At 35.6% G+C, this 23,749-nt stretch overlaps 1 protein-coding gene across 1 annotated transcript in view; it reads left to right on the top strand.

Annotated features, from left to right (window-relative positions):
- The first annotated feature begins 508 nt into the window (after positions 1–508).
- Positions 509–23,749, top strand: part of ANKRD13C (ankyrin repeat domain 13C) — an 80,897-nt gene continuing 57,656 nt past the window's right edge. The window contains exon 1 of the mRNA XM_081214314.1: positions 509–1,442. Coding sequence (XP_081070440.1) covers positions 998–1,442 — 445 coding nt within the window. The 5' untranslated portion in view covers positions 509–997. The remainder of the gene's footprint in view (positions 1,443–23,749) is intronic.

Raw genomic sequence — 23,749 nt, forward strand, 5'->3', positions numbered from 1 at the left:
TGACGCCTGCCCGAAATTCATTCATCCGACAAATTTGAGTGACCTCCCCTCTCCCAGTCTGCTGAATAGCCTGTTGTCCAGGGTCAGTCCCTAAACTTCTGTGGTGACTTTTCTGACACTCCAACACTAAAATTTCCCTCTCCCCCCGCCACCCCACTGCTTTGTTTTTTCGTGCAACCCAGCACTCCGCATCCACTTCATTCGCAGTTACATTTTGTAGTCAATTGCTTGACTATCTTTCCTTCTCTAACGATCACCTTGGAGCCAGGAGTGGTGTTTTATAAATCTACTAGCAGAGTGTACGGCACGAAGTAGGTGCTTAGCGAAAGTTTATTGAATGAGTGTCCTGTGCATTTCAGTGACATCATATCCTGTGTGCCTTGGCGTCAGTCAACACTCCTGAGGGAGGCCCAGAGGTCGCAGGGTTTGTCATTGTTTATAACGTGCATCGAATATCTCAAACGCAGGCTAAGGTTTCAGACGGCCCACAAGAAGCGCGGCCATCAGGACGCTGGATCCCGGTCTTTTAGTTCAGAGACTCCAGCTTGGGGCGGGAACCCATTGCCTCGGAAGCGCCGGCATTCTACAACCCTGGGAACAGAACCTGCAAGGGAGGGAGCAGGCAGCTCACTTATCGCGGTGTTTCCTCCCTCCTCCCTCCCAGGGGAGTTCTCGCGAGAGAAGCCAGGGGAAGATGGCCGTCGCCTGTTTTTCGGTGTGAGGCAGTGGCGGCGGCTGCGGCGGTGGAGACTGGGATTCTGGTGTCTTGGACACCTGAACTCTAGCTCCCCCCAGCGAGCGCGCGTCCCTTCGTGCCTAGGCGAGAGCCGGCTCTTCTTCCTCCGGGAGATGCGTTTGTCCCGGGCTCGGGGGCGCTCTGGGAGTTCATGCTGCGCTGGGGTATCCTGGCCACCGCTCTAATCGCCTTGTGCGGCCGCAGCGCAAGCTTCGTCGCCAGGGGTGAACCTCCTGGATCCCCTCTCTGCCCCTGGCGGCGATGACCGGGGAGAAGATCCGCTCATTGCGGAGGGACCACAAGCCCAGCAAAGAAGAGGGGGACCTGCTGGAGCCCGGGGATGAGGAAGCGGCGGCTGCCCTCGGCGGCACCTTTACCGGAGGCAGGATTGGCACAGGCAGCAGCAGCAAGGGCGGTAGAGCCTGTCATAAGATCTTCAGTAACCATCACCACCGGCTACAGCTGAAGACAGCTCCGGCCTCCTCCAATCCCCCCGGCGCCCCGGCCCTGCCGCTGCACAATTCCTCCGTGACTACCACCTCCCAGTCCCCGGCTCTTTTAGCAGGCACCAACCCCGTTGCTGTCGTCGCAGGTGGAGGCAGTTTCCCCGCACACTACCCGGTGCACGAGTGCGTCTTCAAGGGGGATGTGAGGAGACTGTCCTCTCTCATCCGCACGCACAATATCGGGCAGAAAGATAATCACGGTGAGGAGTGCTCGCCCCTGTCCACCTCTCCTTCCCAGAGCCTAGGTTGTGCCTCCCCAGGCCTCTGAAATCCTAACAGACCCTTCTTTCCTCTCTTTTGCCCACCATTCTAAGCCAAATGCCCGTAAATCTTGTAATAGCATGCCAGTGGTTTCGGGATTGGTTCTTGTGGGTGCGAAGGAATGTTTCTTCCTTGGCTACTTCAAACTCTTAGAAGCTGTTTTGTTTATGTTTGAGACAGGGCTTCAGTGTGTTGATTCTTGACCATAAGAAATTTTAGATTGCCTCTCATCCAACCTGGTCATCATCCATTGTTTATTAAACTGTATCTTTTCTTCTTCAACCCCCCTACCCCCTTGGGATCTTGAATTTTGAACATATAAATTGCCCACCTCCCTTCATTGCCCAGGTACAAATCCCAACCTGACTGCAACTGGTTGTGATTTCTATGTGCGATCAGGTTGTCTGTTTTTCTTCTTTCTTTTTTCTTCTACTTTTAGGAAGCTTAGTTTGGTACAAAGTGTTTACACTTTGCAAATGCTTTGATTTCTGAAAGCCACAGTACAAATTTGTTGGCATTTGATACCTAGAGCATGTAAAGTGACTTCTGAGTGGCTAAGATTTTGCTGAAGTAGAGCTTAGAGTTTTTTGCTTGTTTTAGATAGATAATTGCTAATAGTAATGTTTTATCTTGATGATCTGTGACTAAAAATAGTACTATGATTTTTCATAGTAACCTCATCATATCCTCCATGACAACATATAGTGTCATTTGTTATTCAAGGACTGTATTTCTACTTTTTGCTTTAATAGCTGAATTTTTTTCTGTTTCTTCTAAAAACATAATGTGACTGAGTTGACATTTAAGCCACAGTAAATTATGAAAACTATTGTCAGCACTGATATTTTCAACATTTGATAGGCCATTTTAAACTGGGTAGTTGGCAAATATTTTTAATAGCTCGGCTTTTAACTGAACGTGAGTATTGTATACATTCAGTTAGAACACACTCAACTCTGCTCAAAATAGTGTAACACATTAATGAAATACTTGCCTGTGGAATAACCTCCCTTAATTCTGTTGGACTCTAGGCTTCTTATGTACAATTAGGGCAAAAATCGCCATTAAAAAAAAAAAGTAAGATTTCTGTTGGTTGTATAATTCTCTAACAACTGCATTTGTATTCTGAATTTCCAATATTGTAAGAATTACTACCTCTCATTTATCAAAAATCAAATCCCCCAGAGTGTTCCTAAAAGCTGCACCCAGTTTTTCATTCCTACATTTAATTTATTTAATTACTTTACTATTGTTGCAACGACATAATATTGTTCGTTGATGGTAATTATATTCTAACCCTTTGGGAAACAGTTTTTAGTGGGAGATCTGTTGTAGCTTCAGGTTGTTTAGTTATTAGGACATTTTTCAGATTTGGTCTTCATAGTAGCTATTTATATAGAGTTTATCTTATGGCCATTGCCTTTAAAATATAGAGTTCCATTACATTGAAATGTACCTGAAAACAGATAAAACTTTGTTTTTGAGAGTTGATTCCCTTTGAAAGACGAAAGAGGTGACTATGACTGACACAGTATGTTAGTATAGTATGTTAGAACTGATTTTCTTGACTGATCACAGAAGGTACTGAATTGCAGGATTATTGGGCTTAAATATCTGTCATCTAGCATTTACGAGTTGGTTTGTTAAAGTACAAATTGTGTTCAAAGTAATTCGAATCCTGAATACCCTTGAACTCTTCCTTAGCCCACTGAAATTCTCTTTATAAGTCGTCTTGATATACTAAATGCTTGCATTGTACTTAGCTGCCCTTACATTGTTGATTTTATTTTTTTTTATTGACGTATAGTTGACTTACAATGTTTCAGGTGTACAGCAAAGCGATTCAGTTTTTTATATATATGTATTTTAAATTTTTTCAGATTCTTTTCCATTATAGGTTGTTACAAGATATTGAGTATAGTTCCCTGTGCTATACAGTAGGTCCTTGTTGTTTATCTATTTTATATATAGTAGTGTGTATCTGTTAATCCCTAATTCCCAATTTATTACTCCCCCTTTCCCCTTTGGTAATCATAAATTTGTTTTTTATGTCTGTGAGTCTATTTCTGTTTTGTAAATAAGTTCATTTGTATCATTTTTTTAGATTTCACATATAAGTGATATCATAAGATATTTGTCTTTCTCTGATTTACTTAGTCTGATAATCTAGGTCAATCCATATTGCTGCAAATGGCAATTATTTCATTCTTTTTTATGGCTGAGTAGTATTCCATTGCCTATATATACCACATCTTCTTTATCCATTCATCTATCCATGGACATTTAAATTACTTCCATGTCTTGGTTATTGTAAATTGTGCTGCTATGAACATTGGTGTGCATGTATCTTTTTGAATTAGAGTTTTCATCTTTTCTAGATATATGCCCAGGAGTGGGATTGATGGATCATATGGGAACTCTATCTTTAGTTTTTTAAGGAACCTCCATACTGTTCTTAAAGGCTGCACCAGTTTACATTCTGTTACATTGTTGATATTTTTGATGAATGTAACCAATGGTTCACATACCTGTGGAAAGTGTAATTGTTTTGCCTGCAATTTACATTCTCATCTCCTGCAGTGAAGACTCCTAAGGAAGAGTAGCTTCTATTTAATGTGCTACTTCTTTAATCTCCTTTTCCCCTGTAGCTGCATAATTTCCCTGCTATATTACATTACTTACGAAATTTTACTAACCTGGATACTTTAATCTTTTTAGATTATTTTTCCTTTCAAATTACAAAAGATAAATGCATTTTGAGTCAACCAACAAAAACAAGCTCTTTGTTATATTTGGATTGTTATAGCATGATGAGTACATAGCAGAATCATACACTCATACAGGTGCATAGCAGAGGCATACAATTATATCCCATCATATGACATAGTTAGTTTTATATTCACTAGATGTTCCTTCCAGAATGTAATGATGATGATAATCATCATCACAGATACAGCTTATTAAATACATCAGCACTATGCTAAGTGTTTACATACATTATTACATTTAATTCTCACAATAACCCTGCTATAAAGGGTAGCTTTATCCTTGTTTTAAAGGTGAGGAAAGTGAAGCCTGGAGAGGCAAGGAAACTTTGCCAAAGTTGCATACTTAGTAAATAAGCTCCAAAGCTGGGAACTGAACTAACAGCAGGAACTTCAAAGCACATGATCAGCCTGTTTGTAAATATTTCTGTTGATCAGGATGCACTATTTTGCAAAGAAGTCAATTTTAATAATGTGTATGTGGCAATTTATGGCAAAGTTCTTTAATATATATTTCTCATTTAGTACTTGTAGGGAGAGAATGCCACTGAACAGCTCACAGAGATTTTCTGTAGAGCCCAAATCTCTCACTGTTGTTATGTTTCTTTTTATGTAATGGCACGGATAAATAGGCTACTTTGTCCACATGATAGCCCTTATTTGACAAGCAAGAGCTATCATGTTCTCCTTATCTTCAGGTTAAACATTCCTAACTTCCTTATCCATTCTTCATATGACATGGTTTATAAAGTGCTAAGAATGGTCCCTGAAACACAGTAAATGCTATAGAAGTGTATTAAAAAAGTAAATGAAAATCTTAGTCATCTTCTTTTAGTGAAACTCTGGTTGTTAGTTCTTTCCTTTGAGGATGGTGCCCAGAACTAGCCTTAGTGTTGAAGCTATAGTAGCCTCATCAGCAAAGACAAAGAGACTATATTTATTGCTCTAAGCAATACACATTTAGTAATGTATATTAGTAAAGAGCATACATTAAATAATATAGTACAAGAGTATTTGGATTTTTAAATACTGTTTATTCTCAAGTAAGTGGCTGTCTTTCCATTCTGTCCTTTCTCGTCCTTATTTTTTTTTTTAACCTCAAAACAAGACTTTACATTTATTAATTTTTATCTTGTTAATCTTGATCCTTTATCCTACCTACCTGGAAAGCTTATTGAATCCGAATTTGGTCACTATTTAGCTCACTGTTCATTAGCTCTTTCAGTTTGCAGTGATCTCTGAATTGAAAAACTGTTTTTGGTGTGTGAGTATGTATGTGTATTTACAAATTATTGTCAAATTGAGTAGGAGCAAGGATAGAGCTTTTTCTTTTATGGAAAAATGTTGAGTTTGAATTGCTTTTTCTAAGCCATCAATTATATTAAGGAATATTATATTTGGATCCAAACATATCTCTTGAAATATAAGTTAAATACAGTAACAGCCCTAATATCATATATATACTGTGTTCAAATATGCCAATGATTTTGTCACATGGTATATTTAATAACAGCTCTTCTCGGGTGGGGAAAAAGATACATTAAGTGTACAAAAATTACTTAAACTTTATATCATTAGTATATCTTTAGTCATATGCCCTTTTTTTTTTAGTATAGGATTAAAGTTTAAGTCTAGGCTTTTTTTCACATTGAGTGTGAAGATTTTTCTGAATCCTTTTTTGCCATTGGTAGTTAAACAAAGCATCATGGTAACATGCTATTTTTTATAGTTGATGCTAATGATATTTACTTCTTCCCCTTTAGAACTGAGAATGCTTATGAAGTTTATAGAAGACTTTCTTGATTTTGACTGCATCCTATTTGTTAAACTTGTAATTTTGTTTTTTCCCTTAATTGAGTCAAATATCTTTGGAAGTTAAGCACCTTATCTTGGACATTAGTCAGAAGCTTTTAGGGGACAGAGTGACAAAAGTCCTTGATGTATGAATTGTTCAAACCAGCCTTTCCTAGATGTGAAAAATTTCTGATCTATTCTGAGAGGTTTGGCAGTTTCTACTGCCTTTAATTACATCGTCTGGCATGTGACAAGCCATCTTCTCTATACACAGTTAATTTTCATTTTTACTGAATTGTAGTGTAATCTTCTTGAAGCTATTTTACATAGTGATTAGAGATTTCAAATTTAAAATAAAAGTCAGTTTGAGAATATTCCTGCCAATGCAGGTAACTCAATGAAGTGATAAAGAAACGGTTAACTTGTGTCTGGTGGCTGACAGATTTCTTCAGACAGAGATTTTAAAACATCTTACGTTCAGAAAATTTAAAAATGTACATTTGAGAATGGAGACGATAGGAAATCTTTTTGGTGCCCATACAATATGTTTATTTTGGCTTATTCTATATGAATTGATCTTTCTTTTGATATCATTTTCTCTGCTTCGTTTTTGTCCCTAACATTCCTGATGGGTGATACAAGAGAATAAAGCACAATATGTCTGAGAAAAGGTGACTATAAGGGTAAACTTTGCATGGAAAAAAAAAATCTTGAAGTCTCAGGTGAACAATTTTAGTCAAGGGGCACATCTTTAAAAGAACACTAGTAGTTTTGTATCTGTCCTCCTCGTGTTTTGTAGTCTTTTCTGAATTTTGTTTTTGGAAGGCATACCTCATTTTCCCTTAGGAAAAAAAGTGGTTTCTGGAGGCCCAAGATAATCCATTAAAGTTTTATGCACTGTCACTGGGTATGAGGGTGGTTTGGCTGTGAAATCTGTCACTCCACTGATCCTGTGGGGTTGATTCAGTTGATCTTCATGACTGTATGAATAGAACCTTCTTCCTTTCACCTTTTCCTGCATGTTCATCTCCAACAGAATAGGACTCTCCTGGTGTTAAATGACTGTTTCCTGATGCCATCATCATTAGCACTATAGAACATGAACTGCTACTTGAAATTGTGATATGAACACATCTGCAGAGCTACCTCTGGAGAGCTGCCTTCATTGAACCACAGTAGAAGTAGGAAGTCTGACCTTCAAACTTTGGCAAAAAAGGAAGCAGAAGTGAGCAATTACTGATGATATTGTGTCCTGGGCATCGGCAATGAGGCAGGAGAATTCTGGAGGACTTATTGGAGAACTGAATATGTCTGTCCCAAGTTAATGGCATTCATAAGTCATAGAAATCTAAATGAAGAGTACGAGGTCATTGTCAGGGTGCTTTGTGTTCTAGAAAATGAATGTAGATTCTCAAAAATTGGATAGGGGCTGGAAAGACAAACAGTATATTCCTGTTCGTATACCATTTATTTCACTGGGGAGTGGTAGAAGATCAGTTTTAGAGCAAGACAGAAGCATGTCAAATCAGGGTAGGAAAAAGGGAAAAGGTCTCTTTTCTAACTGTTTAAAGATTATGAATGGTGTTAGTTATCAGGATATGTGAGGTTTAACTGTGTGGTTGCATTTCATCTGTTCTTAAGCCTGTTAGTCTTGTTGATATCCCAAAGATCATCTGTAAAACTAGAAGGCTTTTTCTATATATGGAGTCAGATCTGAGTTTGAGACCATGCTTCTCTACAAACTGGTTTTTATGTAATTATACTATTTATTTAACTGCTGAAATAAGATGATATAATAATATCTATCTCTTGGGGCATTATAGTATTAAATGGGAGACCACACTTGAAAATATTTTAATGATGAAGGCTCATATCATAGTAATATCCATTAATATCAATATCTTGCTCTACTTTTGCTGTGACGTACCTTTCAGCAGAGGACATTCTAGTTTTTGAGGTTTAGTTAGGACTTCATTCAATTGAGGTTTTATCTGATTCTTGAATTTATACTGCTTATCAGTTTGCTAAAAGGTTTATTTGACTCTCCTGTCAGTCATCTTTCATCTACTACTGGTGTAACTCGGTTCAGTGCATTTGGATTCTTGGCTGTAGATATATGTCAGGTGTGTTAATTTATCCTCTCTTAATCAGCACTACGCTGACTTCTGTAAAGCCACCTGTGCTGTGTTGCATATCTTCTTGGATATTGGTTGGCTTTCATAGAGAATCATGTGGAGACCTGCATTGTCCTGAGGTAAAATGCTTTTTGGAGAGTAAAAACAGATTTTAACACTATTCTAACGGTTCTTCATAGTTTTTTTCCCCCTTTTTTTGTTCATTCATTCCTTCACTTAACAGATATATACTGAACTCCTGATATGTGATAAACAGTGTTTTAGGTGCTGGGGTTACAGCAGTGAACAAAATGAACGAAGTCATCCCTGCTGTCAGGGAGCTTACATTCTAATGGGGGAAGATAAATAATAAACGAACTAGTAAAAATATGGTAAAGAGAATATGGCAGAAAAGAGTTTTAGGCAGAGAATTGCAAACACAAAAGTACCATGTTCAAAGAATAGTGTGGCTGGAACAAGGCAGAGTGTGGTGGGATATGGGAGATTTTTGAGACCGGGGTGTAAACATGTAGAACTTTTGTAGGCCATTGTTAAGGATTTTGGCTTTTACTTTGCGTAACATAGGAAGCTATTTGAGGGTTTTGAGTAGCCAGGTAACATGATCTGATTTTAAAAGGCTCTTTCTGGCTACTATATGAGGCAGAAAAGAAACCAGTTGGGGGGGCATGGGTCAATTTAACATGCTATTATAATAAGTGGGGGTAACTGGAAATAATGAGAAGGTAGAGCTGGTTAGGAGTCGATGATAGATTGAAAGTAATATGTGTGTATGTGAGTTTTAGTACTATAGTACCATTTACGAGAGAAAGCACAAAAATTCTCCCTTTTTATTGCTTGCTTGGATGAGACTTGAAGATGTCTGTGGAAGCTGGAGCTGTGTTGGTTCTAGGACTTGTAATTTCCTGCTTTGCTCCCTCATTAGGGGGCACATGAAGTCAAAACTATTTTTGTAATAACCCAAAGTCATTGTTTGCCTTTTTCACAGCGCTGACATTTTCACTGATGGTACAAAAGCAGTGGTGGGTAAAATTGTTGGAACATTAGCATGAATCAAGGCACCAAACTGCTAGTAGTCATTGTATTATTCACTGCCGTGTACTTGAAGTAGGAAAAAAAAAAAGCCAATTTCACAATGTCTTTGATGAAGGTGTAGAAATTGTTAATTTTTAAAGTTTTAATCTTGAGTACATACTTTTTATATTCTTTGTGACATAATACGAATTATGCATAATGCTTTTCTGCTACATACTGAAGAGAAAAAAAGGGAGAACATTTGTGCAGTTGAGTTGTAAGCCAAACTAGCTGCTTTTGTCATGGAACACCATTTTTATTTGAAAGAACAGCTTACACACAAACTATGGTTATCACAATTTGGATATTTGGCATACATTTTCTGGAAATTGGATGAAGTGAACCTGTGACCTCAAGGAAAACAATTGACAGTATTTGTTGCCAATTAAAAAATTCAAGCTTTGAAATTAAATTTAGAATTTGGAAAACTTGTCTCTGTCACTGTAAGCTTGACAGCTTCCTAGTATTTGAAGACTGTTCTGGTCAGATTGGTGATATTACTAAATGTGATTCAAAAATTTTTGTATACTGAAATGTGTTGACATTTGGAAGATCTGCATAACTCAGTAAATCAGTATTTTTTAGACTGATCAATGCCTGATGTTACAAAACCATGCATCAGTAAAAGATCCATTCAAAGTGTAAGAGAAACCAATGAATTTCAGTGTACCACAGTACAAAAAATTTATTGATACGGTTTGAGATCTCACATGGCAACAAACCTTAAAGAAATAACCACTTACTAAGTTTTGGTGTAGTATCAAAGAATACCCCCAGTTATTTGGAAAGGCTGTTAAAATACTCTTCTTTTTTCAAGTGCATATCGTCTGAATCTGGATTTTCTTCATATACTTCACAACAGCATTTACACCTGACTGAATGCAGAACCAGTTATAAAAACCCAGCTGTCTTCTATTAGGCCAGACATTAAATTAAATTTGTTTTTATTTTTAATTAAAGAATTTAAAATAGTACCACTCTTGTCATTCTTTTTGTTTTGTTTTGGAAAATTGAATTTTTTTTCATAAAAAAATTATATTAACATGTACTGGTTTTACTGTAATTTTAAAATTAATAAGGAAAAATTTAAAATAATTTTAATTTCTAACGTGGTGTAAATATCAATAGATTTATTCATATAAGAGATTTTTGGGATCTTCAGTAATTCTTAAGAGTATAATGGGGTCTTGAAACCAGAAAATTTGAAATCTGTTGGTATAGTAAAAAGAATACTGATTTTAGAGTCATGACTCCCACAATTTCTGGATATGTAATTTTAGGAAATTACTTAACCATTTTTAGACGTATTTTTCTTATGACATGTGAAATAGGAATAATCTTTGTCTCACAGAGTTAGGGAGCAAATTAAATAAGATATCTAAAGTATACAGCGTAGTGCTGGGCACATAGTATATAATATATGCCCTGTAAATGCCAGCCATTTGGTTGATAATTTGCGTACTTTAAGACTGTAGTGGTCTTAATATTACTGGAATGTTTTTTACTCATTTAACAAAACAGAGTTCAGTTTTGTTTACCAAGTTAGAACCAAGGCATCCAATTTCAGATTTAAAAGTATATTTTGGGGCTTCCCTGGTGACGCAGTGGTTGAGAGTCCGCCTGCTGATGCAGGGGACATGGGTTCATGCCCCGGACAGGGAGGATCCCGCATGCCGTGGAGCGGCTGGGCCCGTGGGCCATGGCCGCTGAGCCTGCGCGTCCGGAGCCTGTGCTCCGCGGCGGGAGAGGCCACAACAGTGAGAGGCCCGCGTACTGCAAACAAACAAACAAATAAATAAGTAAATAAATAAATAAATGTATATTTTGAAAAGTTAACGGAGAAAGTTATTTTAAGTTTTTAGTGTCCTTTGTGTAACAAATTAGTTTAAGCAGTAGGTTGAGGACTTAGAAAACTGAGGGGATAGTAGGTGAAGGGTCAAACTAGGATACTTGAGCGCTTAGTTTCATGATACATTTAGTCAGTAAAGTAAATGTGGTATTGGGTAGATAATGATGTTGATGAAGATTATTTTGCGTTTAAAATATTGAAATCATAGCATGACATTTGGCATCCTTGATTGTAAGTAGTATGTATTTCTGATTATGTTCTTACCTTAAAGTGAGAGGGACTGGATTGTTGAACTCAAAGTCATTTCTAGTTCATAAATCTTTTGAAATCGTGATTAATTTGGACTAGTAATGGGAAGTTTTATTTGTAACTTAAGTAGGTGCTGAGGCTTTTACCTTTTCATCTATATGTTCCTGGAGGGTTTAAGAAAACAAAGAGTACTTATCTAGGTGCATAAATGCCTTGGTTTCTTCACTTGTATGCTCTGTCTAGACTCTGGTAGGTTCTCCTTAATTTGTGTAATTTTTTGAATAGTTACTATGTTCACATGCTACAAAAGTATAAAAAGATATAAAAGGATATGATGTAAAAATAAAATTTCTCTCCCACCCATATTTATCCACCCAGTTATCCTCTTTGACAGCAGCTAGTGTTATTAGTTCCTTGTTTTCTTTTTCTGCTACCATTTAGAACATGGTACTTTTTTTTTCTCCTAAAAGATAGGGAAGTGAAGAAAGAGCTATTACAACCTTTCCTACTATTAGGACAAAAATGGATATTCAGAAATTTATATGTTTGATTTTAAATTTCTTTCTCTTTTCTTATTTTTAAATTTATATATCCAGCCTCGACTTCTCCTTGGAGTTCCAGATTTTATAATTATCTCCACTTGGGAATATCAGAGATATTTCAAAATTTATTTGTTCAAAATGGAGTTATCATTTTCCACTTCCCACCTGTCTAGTAAATCACATCATTTAGCTATCCAGTTCTCAAGCATCAATCACTGGGATCATTCTTTGTCTTACCCCCTCTTTTTACCCATACATGTCTAATTAACAAGTTATTTTGAATCAGTCTACTTTCTGTCGCTGCTGCTACCACTTTGAGACCAACCAATTTTTATTATCTTTTCCCTGGAATACTGCACCAGACTCATAACTAGTCTTCCTATGTCCCCTTCCATTCCATTCTCTGTATGTTAAGAATAGTGATCTTAAAATGTAATTTGTATCATGTCATGTCCCTGCTCAAGGTCCTTTAATGCCTTCTCCACTTAAAAGTAAGTTTATATTTTTTACCATATGTTATAGAACCCTGCACGATCTAGCCCTTTCTTACTTCTCTGATATAATCTTTTACCAATCCCTCCTTTTTTTCTATGTCTGGCCATACTTATTTTCTTTCAGTTCCTTGAACATGCCAGCTTATTTCTGGCCTCTGTCTGGAAAGCATTTCTACTCATTCTTTGATTTCATAGTTCTTACTTAGCTTTTAGATCTCATTTTAGAGAGATTTTCCTGACTTAAATATCAAAAAGTATGTCTGTCCTTATTATTTTCAGCCTTAGCCTTTTATTTTTCTCAACACTTACAATCTATTTTATTTAATTTTATACTTCTCTTTTTTTATGAATATAAACTCCACTAGGGCAAGAATTTTTTTTTGGCTTTTTTTTTTATTATTAGTTTCTGCTTTATAACAAAGTGAATCAGTCATACATATACATCTGTTCCCACATCCCTTCCACGAGGGCAAGAATTATTTCTAGCTAATTAATGGTTGAATCTCTAGTGTCTAGCACTATGCCTAGCACATAGTGATCTTCAGTAAATATTTATTGAATGGAAATGAATGGATTTTCCTTCTGGGTAAAATGTTGGAGAAATAACAGAACCTATGAACTCCTTCTAACTTTGTATTAAAATACAATGATAACTCTAGAATCAAGTAAACTAGATAATGAGAGAAATTTTCAATAATAATAATGTAGTGTGATTACATATAGAAATTATATTGATGAATGACAGGTGTTCTATCCTGTCACCTGTAATGTGACATGAAACCCTTAGTGATTAGAGCATTGGTCTACAAACATTTCATTAAAGGGCAAGATAGTGAATATTATAGGCTTGCAGGCCATACCATTTGTTGCATGAAAGTAGCCATAGACAGTTCATAAACAATCAGCATGTGGCTGTGTTCCAGTAAAACTTTACGTCGTCCCTGAATTAGAGGATGAAGAAGTTTCTAATATGGGAAACAGATGGCAGGAGCAAGTTTGTGCCCGACAGCAAGCTTACCCTTTCTTCCTGCCTTCATTTATTGTTATCATTAAGATTTATAACAGTAGGAAAAAAATAAAACTTTTTCTGGTACCATATTTTGAATAGAGAAATTCACACTAGAGAAGCAAGTGGGCAAGAGAGCTTATTTTAGTTGAGAGCTAGATTAACCTTGGTGATGGTTGTTAAGGAACAATAAATCCAGTAAAAAGGCCTTTTTAGGGCTTCCCTGGTGGCGCAGTGGTTGAGAGTCCGCCTGCCGATGCAGGGGACACAGGTTCGTGCCCTGGTCCAGGAGGATCCCACATGCCGTGGAGTGGCTAGGCCCGTGAGCCATGGCCACTGAGCCTGCGCGTCTGGAGCCTGTGCTCCGCAATGGGAGAGACCACAACAGTGAGAGGCCCGAGTAACGCAAAAAAAAAAAAAAAAGCCTTTTTAAGGAAGACTTTTTCTTTTAAAATTATTAGGAGAGTGAATAAGTTTTTACTTATCGGCCACCTATCTCTTATTTATCTTTAAACAGCTTTATTCTGATATAATTCCTATAGCATGCAGTTGAACCATTTAAAGTGTACCATGAAATGGTTTTTGGTATATTCAGAGTTGTGCAGCCATTACCACAATCACTTTGAGAACATTTTTATCACCTTAAAAAGAAATCATGTATTTTTTTTTCCTTTCACTGCCCATCACTCCATTTCCTCCAGCCCTAGACAATCTCTAATCTACTTTCTGTCTCTTTAGATTTTATTATTCTAGACACTTCATGTAAATGGAAATCACACAATCTGTGGTCTTTCACTTAGCACATTGTTTTTTAAGGTTCATTCGTGTTGTAGCATGTATCAGTATTTCATTCCTTTTTATTGCTGATTAAGATTACATTGTATGGATGTACCTCATTTTGTTTGCACATTCATCAATTATTGGACATCTGAGTTTCTACTTTTTGGCTATTATGAGTAATGCTGCTATGAACACTTGTATATAAGTTTTTGTGTGGACATGTTTTCATTTTCTTGGGTATATATCTTTTGCTGGGTCATGTGATAAGTCTGTGTTTACCATCTTGAGGAACTACCAAACTGTTTTGCAAAGTGGTTGCACTATTTTACTGGTCCAACAGCAGTGTTTGAGGATTTCAGTTTTTCTTCCTTGCCAACACTTGTTATAGCCATCCTAGTGAGCATAAAGTTGTATCTCTTTATGGTTTTGATTTGTATTTTCTTAATGGCTAATGATTTTGAGCATCTTTTCATGTGCTTTTTGGCCATTTGTATATCTTCTTTGGAGAAATGACTATTCATATATTCCCATTTTTAAATTGGGTTGTCTTTTTATTATTTAGTTGTAAGAGTTTATTTAGAGTATTAGAGTCTCATAGGAAAGTGCTTAAATATCAGCTTGTTCTTTTAGCTTCAGAGTGTAGAGGAGTTTCTGCTATTTATTCTCTTGAATGTTGAGAGGATAGTGAGGGCAATATGCTTGTCCTTTCCCATATTAAATCATTTCAGGATGGATGAGCAGAAAAAAAATCCATTTGAGAGTCTTTGGAAAACAGTTATTATAAAAGAAGCATCATGGGCTTCCCTGGTGGTGCAGTGGTTGAGAGTCTGCCTGCCGATGCAGGGGACACGGGTTCATGCCCCAGTCTGGGAAGATCCCACATGCTGCGGAGCGGCTGGGCCCGTGAGCCATGGCCGCTGAGCCTGTGCTCCACAGCGGGAGAGGCCACAACAGTGAGAGGCCCGCGTGACGCAAAAAAAAAAAAAAAAAAAAAAAAAAGAAGCATTATAAGTATCCTGAAGATACTGTTAGGAATACTATAAGAAATAGAGGAAAAGTTTAGAAAATAATTGCCTTGTTTTTCAGTAACACATAAAACAGTTTGTTTCTTTAAAACTGTTAAATAGTGATGTGGAGAAACAGTCCAAATTATGAAGATACTATGGAAATTTTAAAATATATAGTCACTGCATTAAAATGATCTAAATTGAGTACAGAAAGTAAAGTCTTGACAGTAAAGAAAATTGAATGAGTGATGTACAAAAATAATTTGAAAGCAAAGACTGTAGAGGAAAAGGAGACAGATTAAAAGAATGAAGGACAAGTTATAAATATGGACTTTACATGTGTAGATTTTATTCTATGAATAATATGAATTTCCAGAGAATAAAACAGAAGAAATGGATCAGAGGCAACACCCAAAGCTATAAATAAAGAAGAAAACTTTTTTTATCTAAACTTTGTTCTGATTCCAAAGTTAGAGCTCATAATTTGTTCCAGGGAAAATTAATGAAAAGAGATCTGCATATCTTCACGCTATTTTTTTTTTTTTTAATTGCCCGAGCAGCGTGGCTGGTGGGATCTTAGTTCCCCCGACCAGGGATTGGACCCGGGTCCTTGGCAGTGAAAGTGCAGAGTCCTAACCACTGGACTACCAGGGAATTCCCTCTTCGTGCTATTTTAAAATCGAATGAATCCTACATATATACAAGTAAAAAGCACAGATTACTATAATATTGAACTAAAATGTATATCAATTTGGCCTCAGACCTCGCCAATGTTAGAACATACTTGATACACCATCTGCCAACTGTAGAATTCTTTCTAGCCAAGTATTCATTTGTGAAAGCAATAGTAACATTCTAGAAAATAGACCAACCATCATGATATCATTCCTGAAAAATATTATTCAAAGAAGTATCTCAGGTTGGAAGGGTTAAATGACTAACCCAAGAAAGGAGACATGTCCAAAAAGGACTGATAATGAATTTTAAGCCAGTTAAATATACCATAGATAAGTCTAAAAATTAAAGCAAATATGATTATAATCCTGAGAGCAAATTTCCAACCCCCCCCAATAAAAACCCCAAAAAAACAATCTGCTTCAAATTTTGAGAGACATGTAATCTATAATGGGTAAGGAAATGGTTTATAACCACTGATTAAATTAGTGAAACAAAAATGGAGCTAGAGGAGACATAAAAGTACTGAACTCTTTACAATTGCATCAAAAAGAATAAAATACCTAGGAATAAACATACTTAAAGAGGTTAAAGACCTGTACTAGGAAAACTATAAGACACTGATGAAAGAAATTGAAGATGACACAAACAGATGGAAAGATACATCATGTTCATGGATTGGAAGAATTAATATTGCTGAAACTGCTATACCGCCGAAAGCAGTCTACAGACTCAGTGCAATCCCTATCAAAATACTAAGGGCATTTTTCACAGAGCTAGAATGAATAATTCTAAAATTTGTATGGAAACACAAAAGACCCTGATTAGCAAAGGCAATCTTGAGAAAGAAGAACAGAGCTGGAGGGATCATGCTCCCTGACTTCAGACTGTACTACAAAGCTACAGTAACCAAAACAGTATGGTACTGGCACAAAAACAGACATGTAGATCAATGGAAGAGAATAGAGGGCCCAGAAATAAACCCACGAACTTATGGTCAATTAATCTATGACTTTGTCATAGGAGGCAAGAATATACAATGGAGAAAAGACAGTCTCTTTAATAAGTGATGCCGGGAAAACTGGACAGCTACATGTCAAAGAATGAAATTAGAACGTTCTCTAACACCATATACAAAAATAAACTCAAAATGGATTAAAGACATAAATGTAAGACCAGAAATCATAAAGCTTCTCAGAAGAAAACATAGGCAAAACACTCTTTGACATAAATAGTAGCAGTTTTTTTTGGATCTGTCTCCTAAAGCAAAGGAAAAAAAAGCAAAAATAAACAAACAGGACCTAATTAAACCTGAAAGCATTTGCATAGCAAAGGAAACCATTGACAAAATGAAACGGCAACCTGTGGAATGGGAGAAAATATTTGCAAGTGATCTGACCAACAAGGGGTTAATATCCAAAATATATAAACAACTCATATAACTCAACATCAAAAAAAACCCAATTGAAAAATGAGACGGAAGATCTGAATAGACAGTTTTCCAAAGAAGACATACAGATTGTTAACAGGCACATGAAAAGATGTTCAACATTGTTTAATCATCAGAGAAATGCAAATTAAAATCACAATGAGATATCACCTCACACCTGTCAGAATGGCTATCATCATGAGGAACACAAATAATAAAACAACTATACTCCAATAAAAATTAATTTAAAAAAACCACAAATAACAAATGTTGATGAGGATATGGAGAAAAGGGAACCCTAGTACCCTGTTGGTAGGAATGCAAATTGGTGCAGCCACCATGGAAAACAGTATGGAGTTTTCTCAAAAAACTAAAAATAGAACTACCATATGACCCAGCAATTCCTCTCTTGGGTATTTATCTGAAAAAAGCTGAAAGCAGTAATTCAAAAAGATACATGCACCCCAATGTTCATAGCAACATTCTTTATAATTGACAAGATATGGAAGCGACCTAAGTGTCCATCAACAGAAGAATGGATAAAGAAGATGTGGTTTACATACAATGGAGTATTAGCCATAAAAAAGAATGGAATTTTGCCATTTGTAACAACATTGATAAACTTGGAGGGTATTGTGCTAGGTGAAATAAGTCAGAGAAAGACAAATACTATATGATATTACTTATATGTGGAATATAAAAAGTAAAATAGACTAGTGAATATAACAGAAAAGAAACAGTCACAGATATACAGAAGAGTCGCAGATATAGATATGGGGAGAGGGAAAGGGGGACAAGAAGAGGGTAGTGGATTAAGAGGTACAGACTACCATGTATAAAATAAATAGGCTACAAGGATAATAATACAGGGAATATAGCCAATATTTTAAAATAACTATAGGTGGAATATAACCTTTAAAATTGTGAATCATTGTGTTATACACCAACTATACCTCAGTAAAAAAAAGTCCAGACATCTTCATTTGTTGTAATGGGAATCAAAAGTATAGTTTACTTTTTTACTTTGAGTGTTAGATAAGTATGAGTTTTAAAATGTGTTCTAAAAAGTGTTAGTTTGCTATAAATAGAATTTAAAATCTATAATCTGTTATTGTGGAAGATGAATTTTAAAAGTCCACATTAAAAAAAAAAAGTAGAAAAGCAAAGCCACAGGACTTAAAAAACAGAAGTCTCCAAAAGTATGATTGTGCCAAATAAAGCTTTATATTCCCATATTATGTTAGTAATGATTCTTGGATTTACAAGTGATAGAAACTCATTGCAAACTAGTTTAAGCCCCGAAGTATTTATTGATTCATATAACTGAAGATGATAGGGTAGGAGACAATAGTGACATGATTGTATCCAGATTTCCTGCAGTATCATCAGGACTTTTGTTGGCGGCGGGGCGGGTATTGTACAATTTGTTAGATCTGGTGTTACGTAGAATTTAATTCTTCCCTCTTGCAGTTGGGCTTTCTTCTGTCAGAGTTCTTCAACCTCTACACTTGACATTTTGTGCTGGATGATTCTGTGTGGTGGGAAGCTATCCTGTGCACTATAGGTATTTAGTAGCATCCCTGGCCTCTAGATGCCATTAGCACCCCCCACTCTCCAGTTTTGACAACCAAAAATGTGCCAGACATTGCCACATATCCTCTGGGGGATAAAATTGTCCCTGATTGAGACCTGCTAATCTATATGGTAGAGAATATGCAGTCTCGTACTCAGAACCTTAAAGTACTAAGGTTCCAATGGCAAGAGACAGTTTTCCTCACTGGCTCAAGTACAAAAAAAAATTGCAGAAAAGAACCTTGACCCAGGTGGGAATTGTGCCCTTCCCTGAAACAATTTTCTAATTAGGTATCAGACTAGTTGGGTTTGTGTCATGTGTCTTCCCTGGTTCATGTACTTAAGGTATGGCATTTGTTACTAAGAGAAAGGAGTAGTGAAGAAATTCCAAAAGTAACAACAATGACATCTACTAACTAAAAGGGAAGAAAAGGACTTTCACACATACTTGAAGGAGAAGAGTGAAAAATGGAAATTTTATTGTTGAGTCAATGGTAAAGAAAAGAAAGCTATGAATCCTCAAGATTAATTGCTAATAAAATTGAATTTGAGGTAAAAATGATTTAAAAGTGCTAAGAGAGTAATTATATTTTGATAGAAGTTATGATCATTAGCACTTATAAAAGTATTGCATCTTTATGCACTAATCAAAAAAGTATAAAAAGTAGAAAGCAAATTATTAATGAAGATGGAGAAAAGTTAACACATAAAATCAAAGTAGAATTTCTGCCTCTAGTAATGAACTAGATAATGAGGACAACTCTTCTTTAGAGGGCAATAAGAATAAAATATTCTACTTTAAGGGCATTGGAGATCTAATGAGGTAGGAAGGAATACTGGGCCAAGATCTGGCAGAAGATGGAAATCCAAAGATGCAAACCTAACATTTGAGGTTATTTTTCCCCAGCAGCTTTTGTGAATCCAGAAGAAGCAGTTAAGAGGCTGAGCGGTACTTTTGACAGCCTTGGTGAGCTAAAAGGACAAAAGATAGAGGTCAGGGCCTACCAGGTGTGGGGTATCTGTTAAACCTGCTGCTTTTGGGGATGGAAACTTGAAGAGCTGCAGCTTAGGAATAAGGTTGAACTGCAGGTAAATCAGCTCTGATATAGGTTGAAGCATAGCTTTGAGTCATTTGTGAGGGCCAGAAAAAAAATGTCAATCCCTGGATTAGTCTAGTACCCCCAGCCACATGTCAGAAGCAAATAAAAGGCTCTGTAGAATTTGTTTCTTAGGCTTCAAGATTTTTGCAGAAGGAGTTAACTAAATATGTTCAACATACAATTAAAGATGACCAGCATTATAGGAAAACAAGACAACATGAATGAGAACCAGAGAGAAGCAATAAGAGAAACAGAGCCATCAGAGCTTCATTTATTATAATTATTACTAGACAGACTTTATTTTTTATTTATTTACTTATTTAATAGAAGTATAGTTGATTTACAATGTTGTGTTAGTTTCTGGTATACAGCAAAGTGATTCAGTTATACATATATATATATTCCTTTTCAGATTTTTTTCCATTGTAGTTTTTTACAAGATATTGAATATAGCTCTCTGTGCTATACAGTAGGACCTTGTTGTTTATCTATTTTATGTATAGTAGTTTGTATGGACAGAGATTTTAAATAACAATGTTTATTATGTTCTTGGGGATGAGAGACAAGGTTGAATATTTTAGTGGAGAACTGGAAACTATGAAAATTGAAGTAACATATTTGGAAAATAATTCAATGGAAATTTCCAAATGGAAATATATAATAACTGAATTAAAAACTAAATAAATGGGCTTAATAACAGTTTAGAGCCTGAAGAAGACAGAACTCATGATCTTGGAAATATGTCAGGAGAAAATATCTACAATGAAAAGGGGAAAGAAATTTTTTAAAAATTAAAAATGATAAGAGCAGTTCTATGCTAATTGAATCCCAGGAGAGAAGAGAGAGAATATGGGGCTAAAGCACTATTTGAGGAGACAGTTGCTGAGAATTTTCCAAAGTTGATGAAAGACACCAATTCAGAGATTTAAGAAGTCCAACGCAAGTAGAATAAAAAAAGGATTCCACATTGGAGTGAAATGGCTGAAAAAAAAATCTTAAATGCAGCCAGAGAAGTCACATTACTTGAAAAGGATCAGTAGAAATTCCTACAGCTGACTTCTCAACAAAAAAGAAAACCATAAGACTACATAGAATACTGAAGAAAATAACAGCCAATCAAGAATTGTATACCCTGTACAATATCCTTCGAAGTTGAATAAACATTTACAATTAAAAACCTAAGAGAATTCACTTATCAGACCACCACTAAAAGAAATACTGAAGAATGTGTTTCAGATAGAAAAAAAATGATTCTAATGGAAGGCTAGAGAGGTAGGAAGGAATGAAGAGCAATAAAAGTGGTAAGAAATCTTAAATGAATATTGCTTCTATAAGGTACAAATAAAGACTCATAGCACTAGATAACAGCATATAAATCTGGATGGAGGGAATGAAGTTAGTGTTCTAAGGTCAATGACTTGCTCTCAAGAAGGGAATGTGCCATTTAACATTAGACTTTGATAAATCAAGGATGCATATTTGTAAACTCTAGAGCTGTGCTGTCTAATAGAAAGCCAATGCAAACCACATTTATAACTAAGTTTTTTAATAGCCACATAAAATAGAAGTAGGTGAAATTAATTTTAAATACTACATTTTACTTAACCTAAAATATCCAAAACATTATTTTAACATGATGATCAATATAAAATATTATTGAGATATTTTACATTCTTGTTTTTGATACTAAGTCTTCAAAATCCCACTTGTGGCACATCTCAGTTCAGACTAGCCACATTTCAAATGCTCGGTAACCACATGTAGCTACCATATGGGACAGTGCATCTCTAGGATAACTACTAAAAGAATAGTAAAATAAAAAAATATATACCTTCCATCCACAGATAAAAAAACAAAATAGAATAATGAAAACAATCAATTTAGAAGAAGGTAAGAAAGATGAGAAAAAGGAACATGGAACCAGCAGGACAAATAGAAAGCACAAAGCTGGATGGTAGACTTAAACTCCAATAATATCAGTAAGTATAACATATGAAATTGGATTAAATGCTCTGGTTAAAAGACAAATATCGTCTTACTGTATGAAAAAACACCCAACTACATACAGTTGGAAACACATCTGAAATATAACAATATGTAAAAATTGAAAGTGAGAGGAGTGAAAAATATATTTCATGTAAATATCAATCAAAAAATTTGGAATAGTTATATTAACATCATAGTAGGTTTTAAAGCAGAAAACATCTGAGATAGAGGTGCTTCAAGATGAAAATCATTTGTTGAACTAGGAAAGTATAAGGATTTGATTTGTACTTAGTAACATAGCTGAAAATATATCAAGCAAAGTTCCTAGAAGTACAAGAAGACATAGAAACCCCCAATTACAGTGGGATATTTTTAAGATTCTTCTTTCTTAAACAAGCTGACAAAAAACCAATAAGGATATAAAAGATATGAACAACACAAACTGGATCTAGTAGGTTTATATGAAATGCTGTACCCAAAACCCTTAGGATACATGTTCTTTTCAAAGTTACAGAAAACATTTACAAAAATTGACCAAACTTGACCATAAAGCAACTCTCAACATGTTTCACATTGAGATTATACTGAGTCTGTTCTCTGATCACAGTGCAAGTAAACTAGAAATTATTAATAAAAAGGTAAATATACTAAGAAATGGTAAAAAAATCCAGCATTTAAGAATCTATTTCAAGAAATTAGAAAAAGAACAACTTAACTTGCTTAATTTCCCAAGTTGAGTCTATTTTACCCAAATAACATAGAAGAAAAGAAGTAATAAAAGAGCAAGAATTATTGAATTAAAACAGACATTAAGTAGCAACATGCCAAAACTTTGTTCTTTAAAAAAGTGCATAAAATTAATAAACCTCAGACTGATCAAAGAAAAAACACAAGTAACAAATGTGAATGAAAAGTGGGGCATCTGCATAAATTTTAATGTCATTAAAAAATCATGGATATTGTGAACAAAATGTATGACAATAGGTGACAATTTATATGACATGGACAGAATCCATGAAAAATTTAATTTGTCAAAATGCACACAAAAAGGAATTAGAAAACATAAGTACTCTTGTTACTATTAAAGACAATGAATCCATAATAAAAATGTTCACTCAAAGGAAACTCCAGGGCTAGATGGTTTTACAAGTGTATTCGTGTAAACATTTAGGAAAAATAACACCAAAAGTTTTACAATTACATTACTTAATTATGGAAACATTTGAGTTTGCAACCCTTGCCTAAGGTAATGCCTGTTGCGTTTTAGTGATCAGGTTTCTGTAACTATTTGATATTTTTAAGGTTTGTTTCTATAGTCAGAACTTTTTCTTGTGCCTTCATTATGAATGCTTATTAACTATTTTGAATGTAAGATGTGTATTGGAAGCATTTCATATACATAAATGAACAAAATATGTATCTAGTTATCCTGAGGTTAATGTCTAATGAAGGTGACAGATGTTTACACAAAAAATTAAAAGTACAGTTTAGTGTGAAAAGTGCTGCAATAAAAAGATAGGTATAGAGGGCTTTGGGAGCAGTGCAGAGGGACATCTGATTGTCTAGAGAAGACTTCAGTGAATAGGTGATGTTTGAGCTAAACCCTAAAAGGTGAGTATTAACTTGCCAGGCAGATCGGGAAGGAATATTTAGGGAGGATTAATAAAATGTGTGTAGAATATCGAGAACCTGGCTTATTGGAGAATTTATTGCATGCAGTTCAGGTGAAATACAGGGTAAGGAAGAAAATAGGAGAAGAAAGGTAGGTAAGGACATATCTCAAGAACCTTTT

The sequence above is a fragment of the Mesoplodon bidens genome, assembly GCF_964165515.1.
Source record: "Mesoplodon bidens genome assembly, chromosome: 2".
Lineage (NCBI taxonomy): Eukaryota > Metazoa > Chordata > Mammalia > Artiodactyla > Ziphiidae > Mesoplodon > Mesoplodon bidens.